The 16,170-nt window shown below is 36.6% G+C and overlaps 1 protein-coding gene across 8 annotated transcripts in view; it reads left to right on the top strand.

The window, feature by feature from the left end:
- Window positions 1-16,170, top strand: part of ATP2B2 (ATPase plasma membrane Ca2+ transporting 2) — a 541,726-nt gene that overhangs the window by 381,065 nt on the left and 144,491 nt on the right. For 5 of the 8 annotated variants that reach the window (XM_034775811.1, XM_034775809.1, XM_034775810.1 and 2 more), the window contains one exon: window positions 14,711-14,752. The exons of 2 other annotated variants lie outside the window; for them this stretch is intronic. In XM_034775811.1, coding sequence (XP_034631702.1) covers window positions 14,711-14,752 — 42 coding nt within the window. Of the gene's footprint in view, window positions 1-1,762; window positions 1,796-3,973; window positions 4,070-14,710; window positions 14,753-16,170 lie in introns of all 8 variants that reach the window. One more of the 8 variants, XM_034775816.1, reaches the window with a different exon arrangement.

Here is a 16,170-nt window from a genome sequence, read left to right as displayed (position 1 = left end):
AGTACTTGTGGCACCTTAGAGACTAACAAATTTATTTGGGCACAAGCTTTCGTGGGCTAAAACCCACTTCAGCATCCGATGAAGTGGGTTTTAGCCCACGAAAGCTTGTGCCCAAATAAATTTGTTAGTCTCTAAGGTGCCACAAGTACTACTTGTTCTATCTGCATTGATATTAGTCTTCATAAGTCAGACATAGAAAAAGCACCCTTATTTAAATTTGAAAAATGAAATGAGGAAAAATTGTGCCTTTTTGGTGATGTAAATGGAGAGTGCCTGTCTTTGTAGTTCTTGTTTTAGACTAACTTAAGCACACTTTATTCATAGACACCTTTTTACTTTCTAAGATTGACAGGTCAGGTTTGGAATATTGGAAGAAAACTAGTCTAAGTGGCAGCAAGTGTTGAATGAGGGTTACCATTTAACTTCAAGTGCCAGGCAGTCAAATCAAGAAGTCTCTTTAGATCTTGACTTTATTGTAGGATAAAGTCAGAAGAACTTACTAAGCTTATGGGCTCCACAGTAAGCAGAAAATTGGTTTAATGTCTTTTTTGTCCAGGTTTACATACACACAGTCGTCAGTGTAAACTGTTTAAGTCTGGTTGCTGCATTTCTGGCCTGAGTGTAAAAGGGATTTTTTTTAAATTATCCTCCTCAAGCATTCAGTTGTGTTTAAGGGTTAAGAAACATGAAATGTGAGATTTTCTAAAAATTCATGCCTTGTCAGTAATAAAAAAGCAATTATACCTTCACCTAATGGTTTTAGTTGAACTACATGTTCCTTTGGGTTATCATTTATCTTTCTCCTGCATTGCATACTTTTATATTTGAAGCTGCAGACACAAAGAGTAAACTTAAATGGTTTTGGGGGCCTGAAATTCCCCATTTACTAACTTCTGCCCTTTACTATTTTTATGAAGAGTAGCAGAATGGACTGTTGGGAAGGCTTAAGTGATTGCGCTCAACTCCACATTTCTACAAGAAAATCTATTCTTTGTACCACATAACCTCCAAAGAGAGGTACACAATAACCACTACTTACAATAAAGGCTAAGAGCATTAAAGAGAAAACATTTGCAGTTTCCCAAGGTAGACTATTTTATGCCATTATGTTTTTTACCACCTTTTTAGGGCCCAATCCTGCTCTCATTGAAAACAGGGGGAGCAAAATCAGGCCTTTTAGCAGTAACAACAGTTTCTGTTTTGACAGTCTGTATCGGCAGGGTGAGCAGGATGTTAAAACTTCAATATTTGTTTAGAGCTCACATAACTTGTCTGCAATGAGTGTCTGCTTTGGACCAGGGAGAACCCCCTCTGAATATCTTCTTGGTTGGTGTCTGTATATTGGTGTATATCCCAAGCTTTACTATTTGTAGTCTTTAAAGAAAAAGAAGCAAATCTGCCATTGCAGATTAATAGAACAAGAGGTGATTCTAAAGAAACACTGAGGGGTAGGGCTTTTCAGATCAATGCACAAGAATTTCATGTAACACACATGAACTCTAATTGGAACAACACAACTACAACACCAACCAAATGCTTTCAAAATTCAGGCTCTTCTCCTGCAAGCACCATTGTGTGGGTGCAGGAGTCTGCCTGCACGGACCTACGTGTATGGATCAGGGCTTTATTCCCCAAAAATATATGTTCCCTTTATATAAACCTTCAGTCTTCTGAAATCCTACCACTTGGGTGTTTACATGTCAGTTTTCTCTAGATGTGAGCTTTTATTCTTCATTAACGTGTTGTAAAAATCATCATGCAGGTATGAAAAAGGAGGATGGACATCAGCTTCCAGGTAGAGTAAGAAATCTACTAGATCAGTTAGAAGGATGAGGCTTTTAGCTGCTGCCATCTGACAGATTGTGGTGCAAATCAGGGCTGAAAAAATCAGGGTTGGAAAAATTATCCTTGAATATTCTTTTCAAATTCAAAAGTTGATTTCAATTGACTTCATTTGAGACCCTTCCATGCTTATTTTCAGCAAACATTTGAGTGCTCAAGCATTACCAGTGCTGCAAATCATAATTTTAGGCTTGGATGCTCAATTATTCCTGAAAAGTAAATTATTGTATATTGAATTTTTAAATGTGCAGTTTAATTGCTGTGCTGGTTAATGTAAGTATCCAACTTCAGAGAAAATAAATGTAAATAATCAATTATGAATTATGAGTATTGTAATCAAATATGCAATTTGAAATTTGCATGTATGTACTACATGGTGAATTTCAAATTCTGTATTTTATTGTGTTCATTTTGCACTAGGTCCATCCGCAACACCGCAATTCAAATTAAGTTGAATAACTAACCTGCATGAAATTATCAATTGTGGGCCAAGCATCAGTCACTAAAGAATTTCATTTGTTTCAAAAAGGAGTAAATGTGAAAGTTGTTTTCTGTTGTGAACAATTAGCCAACAGAAAGCAAAGCAAAATTCATTGAACCAGTTATTCATTATGAATTGTTCTCTCAACTCTAGTGCAAATGAGCATTAACAATAATAAACAAAACCTTTAGGGAACTTTTCCTCCTCCTATTATGAAGGAACCTCTTGTCTGACCAGTTTTCCTAAAATAAGATTGCTGAAATCTAAACTGGGATTTTATTTTCTATTATATTCATTTTTATCATAGATGAAATTGAAAAATGCAGGGACCAAATTTGGCAAGTTGCTGTATTTTGTATTTCCCCAAATATCTATATGTACTATTGAAAAATTTAATCGATTTGAAATCCATGAAGCATATTAAATGGGTTATCGTAGCATATCTTTCAGACCTATGTATAGTGTGCACTAGTTCAGTGGCTCTCAAACTTTTTTTTTCGCAGACCACTCAAAAATTGCTGAGGGTCTCAGCTGACCACTTAATGATCTTTCCAAATGTTGTTTGTACCGTTGGCTAAGTACTGTAAAGCGCTTTGGATAAAATACCTTAATAATAATTAATGTTTTTTGTTCTATAAATAAAAGCACACAACTCATATTTTAATATCAGTAGTCTTACCTTTCTAATGTGATGGATGTGCCCTCTCTCCCACACCGCGGCAGCCCCTGAGCTGGGGCTGGGAAGGAAGGGGGTCTCTCCCCCACTGCAGCAGCCTCCGAGTTAGGGCTGGGAAGGAAGGGGGTCTCTCCCCCACCGCAGCAGCCCCTGAGCTGGGAAGGAGAGCCGTCTCTCCCCGGCAGCCACAGCCCTGGAACTGGGAAAAGTCACCTCTTTCTCTGGCTGCCGCAGCCCTGCACATCCCAAATTCCCCCAACCCCTCTTCTCACCCCACTACCCCCTCCCGTCTACCCCCTGTTCCCCCAAGGCCACCACCTCACCTTACATGTGCATCTTCTCCAGGATCCAGGCACCTAATTAGTGGAGCCACACCTGCGCAGCACCCACTAATTAGGTGGGTGGCCCTTAATTTTCTGTGTGCGGCTGCCCAGGCGAGCACCTTAGAGGGAACTATCTGCGGACCACCTGAATGGAGCTCGCGGACCAGTGGTGGTCCATGGACCACAGTTTGAGAACCTCTTTACTAGTTGTCTTAGTAGCAATATATTGTACATTTTGAAAAATGCTGACAGGTTTTATAAATGCATTTATTCAAGCCAAATTATATTTTAGTCTATTTAAAGTCAACTTTTTTGCAAATAAAGCAAATAAAATATCTGCATAAAGGAGCAGAGGTATAGTAATACATAGTACTGTGTATAGACAGTTCTCACCAACTCTGTTAACTTTGTTAAATGTGTCTTTCATATTTCTTCTTTTTTTAAATATTCCATGTATGAGGTTTTTTTTTTATTTCTGACTTTGGTAACATCTTTGTAATGACATTCATTTTTAGATATTATGTTGCTTAATTTAAAACAAATCTTTTTTGGAGAAAACAAAGTCACACTAGTCCATAAATGTTATTGTTTGTGTCATGTAAATTTGTTCATATTATTATTTATTATTCTTTTTTATCCATTATTACTCAGTAGATTCTTCCCATCCCTCCTCCCACCCTCCTTCAGCTACAGATGGTGCAGCAGGTGCAAATGCCACTGATAATGCAAATGCCAGCTTAGTCAATGGTACGTCAAGAACACCTAGCTTGTTTTATTTGATGGATTTCTCTCCTGACTATATAAGCTTTCCTCTTCCTCTTATGAACTGCACAGATGTTGTATGTGCATGTGATTACCCTGTGAGAGCTCCTACTCCATATATTGTACAGTAGCTTATAAGAGATGCCACAACAATATTGTGTCTCACTAGCAATTTACATCTTTTCTTTATGCTGAACTAAGAATGGGAGAGGAACAAGTAGGAATTTTTTTTTTTTTTACCATTAATTAAAAATAGTGATTAAGTATATTTTTCAAGTATGTCCTGTTTCCAAAGCTTTTATAAGAAGTTGTCTTTTCTTAAAATTTTCAATGTCAAACTCCTCTTTATATGCTTTTTAGCACAGATTTGAAACTGAGCACTATTATAAATTTATTTTACATTCTACTGTTCCAAGTGGCACTCTCATAAGCATTCATAGTCTCAATGTAGCTTTTGGAAATAGTACTGGGGTCAGGAATCTGGCTCAAATGTAACATGTAGCACTTCGGTGGCATCTTTTAACTAAGCACTTCATAGCATCCTTTTGATAGAGGTTATGATTGAAAAGAGGAACACTCTTATGCCAGTTTGTGCCCTTCAGCATAAATTGTTTAAAGGGCTGCATTTGTGTACTATAAAATACTATTACATCAGTTTTTACTTTAACCTAGTACAGCTTCTTGACCCCATTTCTTAGCATTCTAATACTTTAGTAATACCTGTTCTGGTAGTCTAACTACAGTATTAAATGGATAGATACTAGTTTAGGCTTTTGGAATAGTTTTTATTTTTGATTATCATTTACATTGTTCAATCTTAATCACTTTTTGTGCAGTAGAATCTGTTACTTTAACTTTGCACGAGTTTACAGCACCAATAACATGGTGGAATGTAAATATTATTTCTCATAATTATTCATCATATTTGTGATATAAATAGATTCTGTGCCTTGCAGAAGTCATTGTAGTGTGCATATTAAGGTAAGCTGGAGATCTGACATAACAATAAACACTACTGTTTCAACAGGATGGTATTTTCTGCAAAGCAATGGCATGGAGAATCCTATGCACATTTTTTAAATAATTGTATTAAAATTAATAAAAATGTAGCAATCTGCAGACCCTTAAGATCATTTTCATTGTGTGTGTGTGTGTGTGTGTGTGTGTGTGTATACGCACACACACACATATATTATATATACACATACACACACTCCTGTTGGAAAAGTGGACCCCCCAAGCCATGTTTTTCCATTGGTTGACAAATACCTTAGAGACAGAGAACCATTAAGGTAATGACTATTTTATTCTCCCCACTCTGATGTGTTTTATTGCTATAATAAATGCACTTGCTGTACATTTCGTATAAGGCAAACATATGTATACAATAAAGCCTAGATAGATGTTCTCCTTCAGTAGCTGGGGGACCAATACTACATTAAGGGCTCAATTCTTCAAGGTGCTGAGCACTCTGGGCTGATAAAGTTAAGCAGCTGCTTAAGTGCTTTGCTGGATCAGAGCCAGAGTTTTTACAACATGATGCGTGATTGAGCACTATGTGATTCCACCTTAGTTTCTCTGTACTGAACCCAGGGCCGGCTTCAGGCACCAGCGCTTGGAGCGGCCAATGGAAAGGGGCGGCATGTCCGGGTCTTCGGCGGCAATTTGGCGGTAGGTCCCTCAGTCCCTCTCGGAGGGAAGGACCGGCCGCCGAATTGCCACCGAAGAATGAAGCTGTGCGGTAGAGCTGCTGCCGAAGTGCCGCTGATCGCAGCTTTATCTTTTTTTTCCCCCCCCTTTCTTTTTTCTTTTTTCTTCGATGCTTGGGGTGGCAAAAAAGCTGGAGCCGGCCTTGACTGAACACTAGTCATTTTTATTGAGCCGATAGAGGACTGCTGTGTTTGGTCTTATTCATTTCATCTTGGTAATGTGATGGAGTTTACAGTAATATTAAGTCAATATTTCAAATCAAGTGGTGTACTAAATTCTTTTTCCCGGAAATTGTAGTCACTGTCTATGCTCATATCAGTATTTTGGTTCCCAGAATCTCACACACCTGTAAATCCAATTTTGTATGATCCTCAAGGTAAAAAGTCAGATTCCATGCATTTGATTGTATTCTGTGAATTGTTTTCCCATCTTCTTTTGTGATGCTCTCAGTTTAATTTCTCATGAACTTTGATCCATATGGATGAGAACCCCCATCCCCAGTTCAGCATGCCTGCCAGCATATGGTCTGAGGAGAAACAAGACTGCAGAAGTTGTGCTGTGTGCCCCAGGTTAGGACTAGGGTGTTTTGGATCAGGCTGGCTGGGGTAATTTCCAAGGTTTTGGCTCCTGTCTGCACTATGACTATGCCTTTTTCAAGACAGCAGTGATGGTGATTGATTTTTCAAGAGTAGTTACAATGGACCACTTTTTTTTTTTTTTTTTTTTTTTTGGAAAATTAAGAGAAATTGAAGTTTTAAAGCAAGAAAGTTTAACATTGAGACCTTAGTTAGGACTGGATAATTGGCATATATATATAAGAGCAGTTTCAAGAAACATGAATATATATCTAATGTGCTCTCAGTAGTGAAAATTCGATTTTTTTAACCAATATAGTGTAACACTCTTACAGGAAGTGCTCTTGTACAGTAGCTGTAAATCAACAAATTACAAAAAGCAGGCTGTGGCACACCAATAATTATTCGGTTGTCAATGTAAATTCAAAACAAAAATATGCTTTTTCCATGGTTGGATTTGTAGTGACATACTTGAATAATGGTTGCCTAACATACTTTTTCTAGCTGTATAGCAGGTTAAGAAACTGTCTATAAATTCCAACCTTTTTTCTACTTTTCAGTAATTAGCATCTGAACCTGTTTGCTATTTGTTTTTATGGATGCATGCATTTATTTTTTTTAATACAGAACAGTGTAGATAGACAGATGGACTTTTTATTAAAAGGTTTTAAATATGAAATTTTAGTATCCTGTTTTTGCCAATCTATATTAAAAGAGAGGAAAATACAAACAAGCAAAAAACCCTTACCATGAAAGTTGCACAGAAAGTAATTCATTAGGATAGTTTTCATTATATATTTTAAAATGCAATTTGAAATGTCAAAGTATTTGTTTTGAAGTCTTAAGGAGCAACAATGACTGCAAACCTTAGGAAACTTGTTTGTCCCAGCTAATTAAAATTAGATCATCAGTCACCAACAGAGCTAAATAAGACTACTAGCTTCTCAGTGATCCTACCTGGGATCTTGCTTCAGACCAGTGGGTTGATGGGGAAAGTGGGGGCGCTACTGATAGGGACCTTGTCAAGCCTCCTAAGGCTGTGGAGCAAAAGAGCCCACTTAAGGTCTGTGGGAAGGAGGAGAGACAATCAGTTTTCTAAGGCTCAGAAATGGGGCTGCTGGGCAACAATAGCTCTTAAGGTCTGCAGCAGGAGAGAAATGACCTTGATTCTGCTGTTTCTATGTTTCCATTTTCTATTAATCTAATTCTCCTTTCTCCTGTTGACCCTCCTAACTTTACCTCACACGGCTTGCCTTCTTCCTTCATCCTCTTGTCTCCCACTCTAGAAGCACTCTCCTTGCCCTCCCCATTGCCCGTACCAACTAAATGTTGATCCATGCCTTCTCCACACATGCTCTCCTCACCCCCAAACACACTACAGACCTCTTGCAGATCTCCTAAGAGCCACGGGAATCTCTGGAAGTCCAGAGGAAGGAGGACTGGAGCAAGCAAAGCAAGGACGAATCTTTTCTCCCTCCTCATTCAAATAGATGAACCCAATTAACTTAATTTTTATTGCTCTCCCACTCTCTATTCTCAAGTCATGATCTGGCAAACTCATGTTAAAAGCATTTTCTAATTGAGGGATCCACTTGAAGCTTACATCTCTAGCTGTTAGTTGACACTAGAGCTGGATGGAGAAAATTAATTCCATTTTGCAGAAGATTTTGATATTTTGAAATTTGTTTTCATTCGGATTTGGAATGAAAACCACACGTTTTGAAATTCTCCATGAAAGGGAATGAAACTCCAACTCTGGGGCAGTCAGCCTGGTGGGCTGCCCCAGAGCTGCATATCCTGCAAGTTCTGGAACCTAGGCTGCAGGGGACCTTCATGCTTGGGAGCCGGGATTCAGGCAGGCGAGAACGCAGGCAGGCTGCCATGAAGCTGGACCGGCAAGCTGTCAGGAAACCAGTGCGACAATTTGGGGTGTAATTCAGACCAGTGAGAGGTTGTGTCACTGATTGTCCTGTAACCCTGAGTTCCTTAGAATGCTCTGCTGCTCTAGCTCCCTGTCCGTATGCTCCCAGCCAACATACAGTCATGCACTGAGTATCTGTGTGTTCAGCAGCATAGCATTTACAGATGTGTGATCGTCTTGTGTAGTTGAAGCTAAATTGCTCAGAACCCCAATTATCTTTGGAAGTATATTATCCTATTGGGAAGTATATGACTGTAAATGAGAGTTACTCCATAGCTCAGTACTCAGAATAAAGTTAGAATATATAGTAAGCCAGCTGCAGCACCCAGAATAAGTGAACACGGTTCCAGTTTTCCCAATTGCAGTTAACTTGTCCGTTCTTTCTAACATTTATTAAAATTCAGTTGCTAGAATCAGTCTAGCACTTCTATGACAATACAGGGTTGTTACTGCATTTCTTGTGTTGAAAATGTGGGATGCATTTTCCCTTGATGAACATGCATCGTTTTCTTTAGCATTGATCAGAATTACATGTGGCCAGCAGAAGGAGTAAACACAGCTATCTGTCATTTTCCAACATAACACAATGAGTTTTGTACTTGGACAGTTGTTTGAAGGAGGCATGTCGTCAGGTAAAACATTGTTTAACCTACTGTTAACTAGGATAGTCCCAGGACATTTGTATGTGTTTACCACTGGGATTCCTATTAAATAAGTTGTAATTCCTTAATATGTTGGATTTACAGAGTTGTAGGGATGTTGAATTAGACAGTGATGGCAGAAAAGAACTCTGAAAAGGTTGCTATTCATTATAGTGATACTGGAGATGCTCCGTTGCTATTAGTCTCAATTTTGCTAACGCATTGCATCGCAGACTATGCAACAGGAAAGGGCTACTAGTAATTCTGTTTAAGCACTTTTCCCATCATAATTTTGACTACATATTGACTTGCTGTATGTCTCTGATCTTGTTTACCTGTAGCATTAGATTGGCTTGTGGACGAGGAAATAATTCATTTCCAGTGCAAAATGATAGTTTGAAAAATCATTATGCTGTACAATACATTTCCTGGAACTATTCCGACAGAGGAGAATGTAATTAGAATAGATTCTGCTAAAAAGTTTTAAAACAGCAGTTGCCACCTAGTATTCAGTTTCCAGGTCACTCTTACGGATTCCTGTAATTATTTGTGATGATGTATATACCCTAATGCCAGCAATACTATTAAGTTATCTTGCCACACTACCTAAATTAGATTTGAATGAAGTAACCATTTTTAAAGGGAATGAGAAGCTTGACTGTGACCATGCCCTAATTGTGTTACAAAGGACAAAAATCTTAATAAAGGCGAAGGCAACACAATATAATGGACATCAAAAATCATACAACAAAACACAGAAAGCCAGTGGTACTGACCCCTGCAGCCCACCTACATGTTCACAAAGCAAGCAATTAATGGGGCTGTCACAAGCCTCTAATGTGCACAACACATCATGTGGGCAATGCTGCTTCTCTCCAAACTTTTCAACTTGGGGTATTCCAGATTGGAAAAGGGACAGGAATTGTAATTAACTGAACTAACTTCCACTGCCCTCAGAGCCCCTACCACTGTTCCCTTCCCCCTTGTTTCCAGGAAGATATTTGTGCAAAAATAGACCCAATACAAAAAGTCATGACAGTTTTTTTAATACTCTATTCCTTATCCCCCCTACAGTTCTAAAGAATTCACATAGATGGGCCTGTTGTTCAGATCCTAACACAAAATGAAAGATGATGTCCCTCTCAATTCCAAGGGCTATATATCCCAAATCCTTGCATCCTGCTAATTTGTAGTACAGTGCAAGGCTCACCTCTGGATTCCAGAGGCTTTTTGGAACAGCAAAAACCCAAAAGCCTTTACCCCTACTATTCTCCTATTGTACCCTCTTTATATTAATCTTTCATATGTTTCTTTGGTGTAAATTCAATTGTGATCTAACTTATTGATGTGTGGGAAAACACACAAAGACAGAACTGAAGTGTGAAGTTACTGGAGAGGTTAGGACAGTCAGTGATGCACACAAGAAGGAGACATTTGGTACCAATAAACACCACAAACAGGAAACAAACAGCACAGAATCATATTGCAAAACAATCTCAACAATTACAGTAAAATAACTTTATTTTAATTCTTTCTTCTTGCTTGTGCTGGTTACATGAACTATCATGGGTGAAGGAAAGGAGTAGAATCAGCACTGAGAGGTTGGAAGGGAACATTGTCTACCTGAGGCTTAAGAAGTGATTTGCAATATGAATACATTTGGAGAGTCAGAGCCTTAGGGCACCTTTTGATATTGATTTGCCATTTAACCATTGGGTTTGTGAGTATGTTACTAGATAAAATTGCAGTGTTAGGATATCCTTGAAAGTCTTTCTTGCTACGTGCATGTATCAGCCATTGTTTTGCAGAGATATATATTTTGTAGGACAATCTTCAAATTTCTCTCACTCACAGTAATATGCTGACACTGTTTCTGATCCAGGAAGATTGGTTGTGCCTCATTGGGAACCTTTGAGTGTTTGCAGTATTACTAAGAGCCAAGAAAAGGGCTCTCTTTGAAAAACTGAGCAATGATGCTCCTGTTAGTGGACAGCAAGGGATCTAATCATGAATTCTAATACCCGGGAAATGACATAACTACACCTTGAGGCATGATCAGACTTTTTTATTTTATTTGTAATAGATCGGTTCATATATTATTATAACCTGCAGAGTTCTCTTTTCATTAGATCAGCTAGTTAAATGAGCCTTGAGTACCTTAATTAGTTGAAATAGTAACTGAAGATAAAGTTATTAAATACCTAGATGGTTATGATGTGATTAGAGGTAAGCCCAACATAACTAACTGCCTCTGCAGTCTATTAGAATTCTGAAGGAGTCAACAGAATAGTGGAAAAGGAAGAACTAGTAGGCATAATTTATCTTTTGATAAAATTCCTCACAAGAAAGAGTTAAGGGAACTAAGCAGTCACAGCAAGGAAAAAGAACAAAGTTTTCTCATGAAATTAGCAGTTTTCAAAATGGAAGATTGGTAGTGGACACCCCATGAATCTGTTCTTAGGACATCTTTTGGTTGATATGCTAGCAATCTTGAAAAGAGGGTAAAACTTGTGTATGAAACAAAATGTCTAGTTAGTCAGGAGTAACGCTTGGTCGGTACTTCAAAAGAGCCCAGTAAAACTAGGTGAATGGGCTAAACTAGGTGATGACAGATTAAATCCAGTATTGATGCATACAAAGTAATGCACAATGGAATGAAAAATTGGAGCCCAGTTGAATGTATTCACCAAATACGCTATTCAAGAAATACTGCCATTATTACTCAATTGATTTTGGTATTTGATATACTCCCTTCTCTCACACATTGGTATGTCCTAAATTAACTGTAGTTAATCAAGAAAAAGACCCATACGCTCTCAGTGAAAACATCAAGTTGATGTGAAATAATATTCAAAAAAGCCAACAGTATGTTAGGTTTTATTAAGAAAGTGATAGAGAATAATACTGGAAAAGCCATAATGTGAATCAATGAACTCACCTAGAATATGGTGGTCAGCTCTATTCACCTCATCTTAAAAAGCATTTAGGAGGGGTACAGAGAGAGGCAATGAAAATTATTAGTGGCATTAAAAACTTTCATGTGAGGAGACTTGAAGAGGATTAATTTAAAGTGTGAATAGAAGATAAATGAATAAATACAAAATATTATATAAAATAATGAATGTTAAAGAGAAGGTCAATCAGATACTTTGATTTACTCTTTTGTAATGCCAAGAGTGCAAAAGTGTAATTCACAGGCATCACGTGTCAGAGATAAAAAGCAACTTTTTAATACAATTCATAATTAAGCTCTGGAACTTACTGCCACATGATAATTTAGAGACAAAGAACTTACCGTGATTCAAAAAAGGATTAGTCATTTATTCTACATAAATAGTAAGAATCTTATACAGGCCACTTTCGTAAACGGGGTGTCGGACTAGATGAACCGTGGGTTTGATCCAATGTGGCAATTCCTATATTCCTACTTATGCAATAGGTATAGTGTGTAATAGAGAAACAAGATGGGTGAGGTAACATCTTTTATTGGACCAACTTCTGTTGGTGAGAGAGACAAGCTTTTGAGCTTATGCAGACCTCTTCTATCCTCTCTATTGTCCTGGGACCAGCACAGCTACACCAACACTGCATACAACAATAGTTTATGTATAGTTGAATTAAGTACTTTGATGTACCCGGAAAAGCAACATATTTTGGTGGTAGTCACTTATACTGCTTTTGAAAGCCTTAATGCTCTTTTGGCATGAGGAAATGTTAACTATGCTCTTAGAAGGCTTTCAATAATGTTTTACGTTTCAAAAAGAAATAGACTATCTGCCATAAATTAAGACTTTGATTCCAAAGAAGCTTTTCCTCAGGTCAGAAATCAATATCTCCAGGGATATTTGGTGTCTTTTGCCATACATATTAAAAGCCAGTCTAGTAGTAAACTTTTCTTAGACAGTCAGATGCTACATTCAAGAATGCACTACTGTAATTTTTAGATTATACAAAAATGTTTGAGCAGCTTTGTACAGATAAAAATAAATTGACCCTTTTAAAATTTTCAAAGTCGATTGAAGCATGTCTAATCAAAAGCATTGGTCTTTTGAACATAAAGATTCCTTTTAAATATGTTCAATTCACATTGTTTCGATTGTGGGAATAAAGATTGTTGTATCATTAAAAAAATTGCTAAAGTAAACGGAACAACATATGTACATTTCAATGATCTTATAAATTGTCGTGCTTTCAGAATTAATAATAATCACTGCATTTTAAAAACATCTCTTGCTACTGGCAAAAAGAAAAAGGTGTTTGTGGTATAGAGCTGGTAACATAGACTTGAATGATCCCTTACAAAATATTGATGTCTACTAATGTGAATAGTCTATGATTTGGAATAATTGCTTTGTTTTAACATAAATATAGACAAAATATTGATGAAAAGATTGCTGACCTGAGAGAGAGTGATTACATTGTAAATCCAAAATGTAGGTGTACTTGGCTATGCTTCAGTGGGCCTTCTGAGTCCTAAGAACATCAAAGCATAGCAGTGTTCTGTCTCTCTCAATAATTCTGTATTTTAATCTCTCTCTAAATTTCTCAGAAATCATAGTCTGTTAGTGCAGAGATCTGATGCAGGAACTGTGTTGACTTTTCTGTTCTTTGAGCTTTATTTAAACAGAAGCCAGTATTTATTGACCTCGAAATCACTGAAAATACCAACAAGATAGGAATAGATGGATTAAAAAAGTAATCCTCTACAGTCTATTTCTTAGCCATCCAATTATGTTACTATAACAAGCATGTGTTCCAGTAGTACCTAGAGTTAGTTGTTAAACTAGTTGAAGCATAATTTCTGCTTCTTTGATGTTCACCTATGTGTTGACTTCAGCTGTAATATAACCTCTAAAGAGCAAGAATGAATTGCTATTTTTTTATTTTTATTTATTTTATTTATTTATTTATTTATTTTGCAAACTCACTGTCTAGTTAATATGAAGACTGGGCCAAAAATACCATGAAAATGTATTAACTACTCCGCTTCTGTTGTGGAATTTTTATATTAAGCATTGTGAACACTCAGCAGCTAACAAAAGATGAGAGAATGTATTTCATCATGTGGGTATAACATTTATAGACTCAAATGTTAATCTTTTCCATATGAGAAATGGTCGTATCGCTGTAGAAGATGCACAAGGCCTCCCATTTCCAAGACTTATATGCAACTTGAAACTGGCCAGTTATGATTTAGTCAGTTCGCATTCGCAGTTACAGTTACAGAGGGTAAAACATTTCCTGGTTGAGTAATATCACCTTTCCAGGATATGTAATTCCAATATGTCAATTTTAAGATCAAGGCTGGTGTTATAAATATTAATATAATTTGCTTCTATCAAAATTAAATCATGTAATTAATTTTAGCATTCATTTGTAAAATCATATACTGAATCATATCTGGATGAAACTGTAGTTTGAGAATACTACTTGAGTTTTAGCTCATGCTGAATGTTTTATTATATTTTTCCCAAGTTAGTTCATTTTTCCAAAATATATGCACCATGGTTTTTACTTCAATAAGGAAACAAGACTGGCATTATTTTAGCTGTTAGAACATTGGAATTGGCTGCAGTTCTTTGAGTTTGTCCAACTAAGTTTTTTCATGCATCTAAATAAAAACATGATGATAATGCCTGTTGTTCATAAATGTGTATATGAAACACATCCATTATTTTCGTCTGCCCTTTTTATTTAAATTCCCATTGTGGTGTTCTGTCAGTGTGATGACTGTTTATTGTCTGTTCTTTGTTGTCTGTTACAATTCTTCATCATATAGGCAAAATGCAGGATGGGAATATGGAGAACAGCCAGAATAAAGGTAATCTTCTTTGATACTAAGCAGGTTGTGGATTGTTATGGTTAGCATGTAGTTAGATTCCGTTTGGCCAATAAAATAATTTGAGAATATATGGTGGAAATATATTATTTGTTTGAACAAACAATGTGATGGCAAAATTTGTGAGTGTGTGTGTGGGGGTGGGGGGGAAATGAATAGTAGACATTTTGTGAACCTAGGTCAGAGAAATATTGGAAATGCAAGAAAAAATAAATCGTAGTATATAGACTTTTCATGTATCAGAATTTAAACAGATTAACAAAATTGGTGTTTCAAATACACCATTTATATAGAAGATGTGTGTTACAAAGCTTGTTCTGAATTCATTTTTTTCATTATGCAAGTTACAAAACCAGACATACTATTTATTGCTAATGAATTTCTAAATCCTATTTTTACTTAAGTCTTGTCTGCTTTGTCTGGCTAATAACATTGTATAAACATATTTTTCTTTGCAGGGAGAAGGTAAATAACACTACATGTAGCAATAACAAAAGCGAATCTTAATGCAAATTGATCTGTATCATAATATAAAAACAGAAATACATGGGTATTGTTGAATAATAAGAAAATTAAAGAGTGTTAGCTGGTTCTAATATACTTTATTCTTAGGAAGAAAGTAATGTAAATATTTTTCTTCCTCTTTGGAAAAGTTTTAATTGCTTTTTCATTATACCAAAGAGATCATTAACTATGTTTACTTCAGAACCTGCCAAGTAAACAAGATAAGTACTGTAAGATGTAATTTTTTTCCTCTGAGAATTATTTAAATACACTCCTGCAGAGTGTGAGATGGAATAGAAACTAGTGAGATTAACTCAGTCTGTCATGCTAGATGACTACTAAATAGGACAGTTCATGAATAATGACTTTAAGCTAGGAAGAGCCTTTAAATCTCCTAGTCAAATTAATATGGTTTCATACAAATGATGATGTATGTTAAATCATAGCAGAATGACTTTGTCTCATTTCATTCCATTTCATAAAATCTATTCTATCTACCACACTGACCACACACAGGAAGATGGTTGCCCTTAAAAAAATGACAGGTTTGCCTTAGACATTATTGTTGCCTTAGATACTAGGTAAGGTTTCTCTACTCCCTGCAGTACTCTCTCTACTTCCTATCCAATCCCAGTACCATAAAAGTCCATCTCTCCTGAAGGAAGGGAGTGGTTTTATTTCTTTAAATTTTATTCATAAGGATTTTGGGGGTGCATGACTACACAGATACTCTTTAATTGTGCTAGAAGGCATAGTTAGCAGGGTGATGTTAAAAGTTTTCAGACTCTGGGATTATCTAAAAAGTATTGCAGTACTGAGGTAATCTTATTTATAAAACAATTGGCATGTCTATAAGGGTCGCACGCACACACCCACTTATTAATAGTAAGAAAGGT

The sequence above is a fragment of the Trachemys scripta genome, chromosome 7 (genome assembly GCF_013100865.1).
Source record: "Trachemys scripta elegans isolate TJP31775 chromosome 7, CAS_Tse_1.0, whole genome shotgun sequence".
Lineage (NCBI taxonomy): Eukaryota > Metazoa > Chordata > Testudines > Emydidae > Trachemys > Trachemys scripta.
The sequence above is the reverse complement of the archived record's forward strand: the minus strand, read 5'-3'. Positions and strand labels throughout refer to the sequence as shown.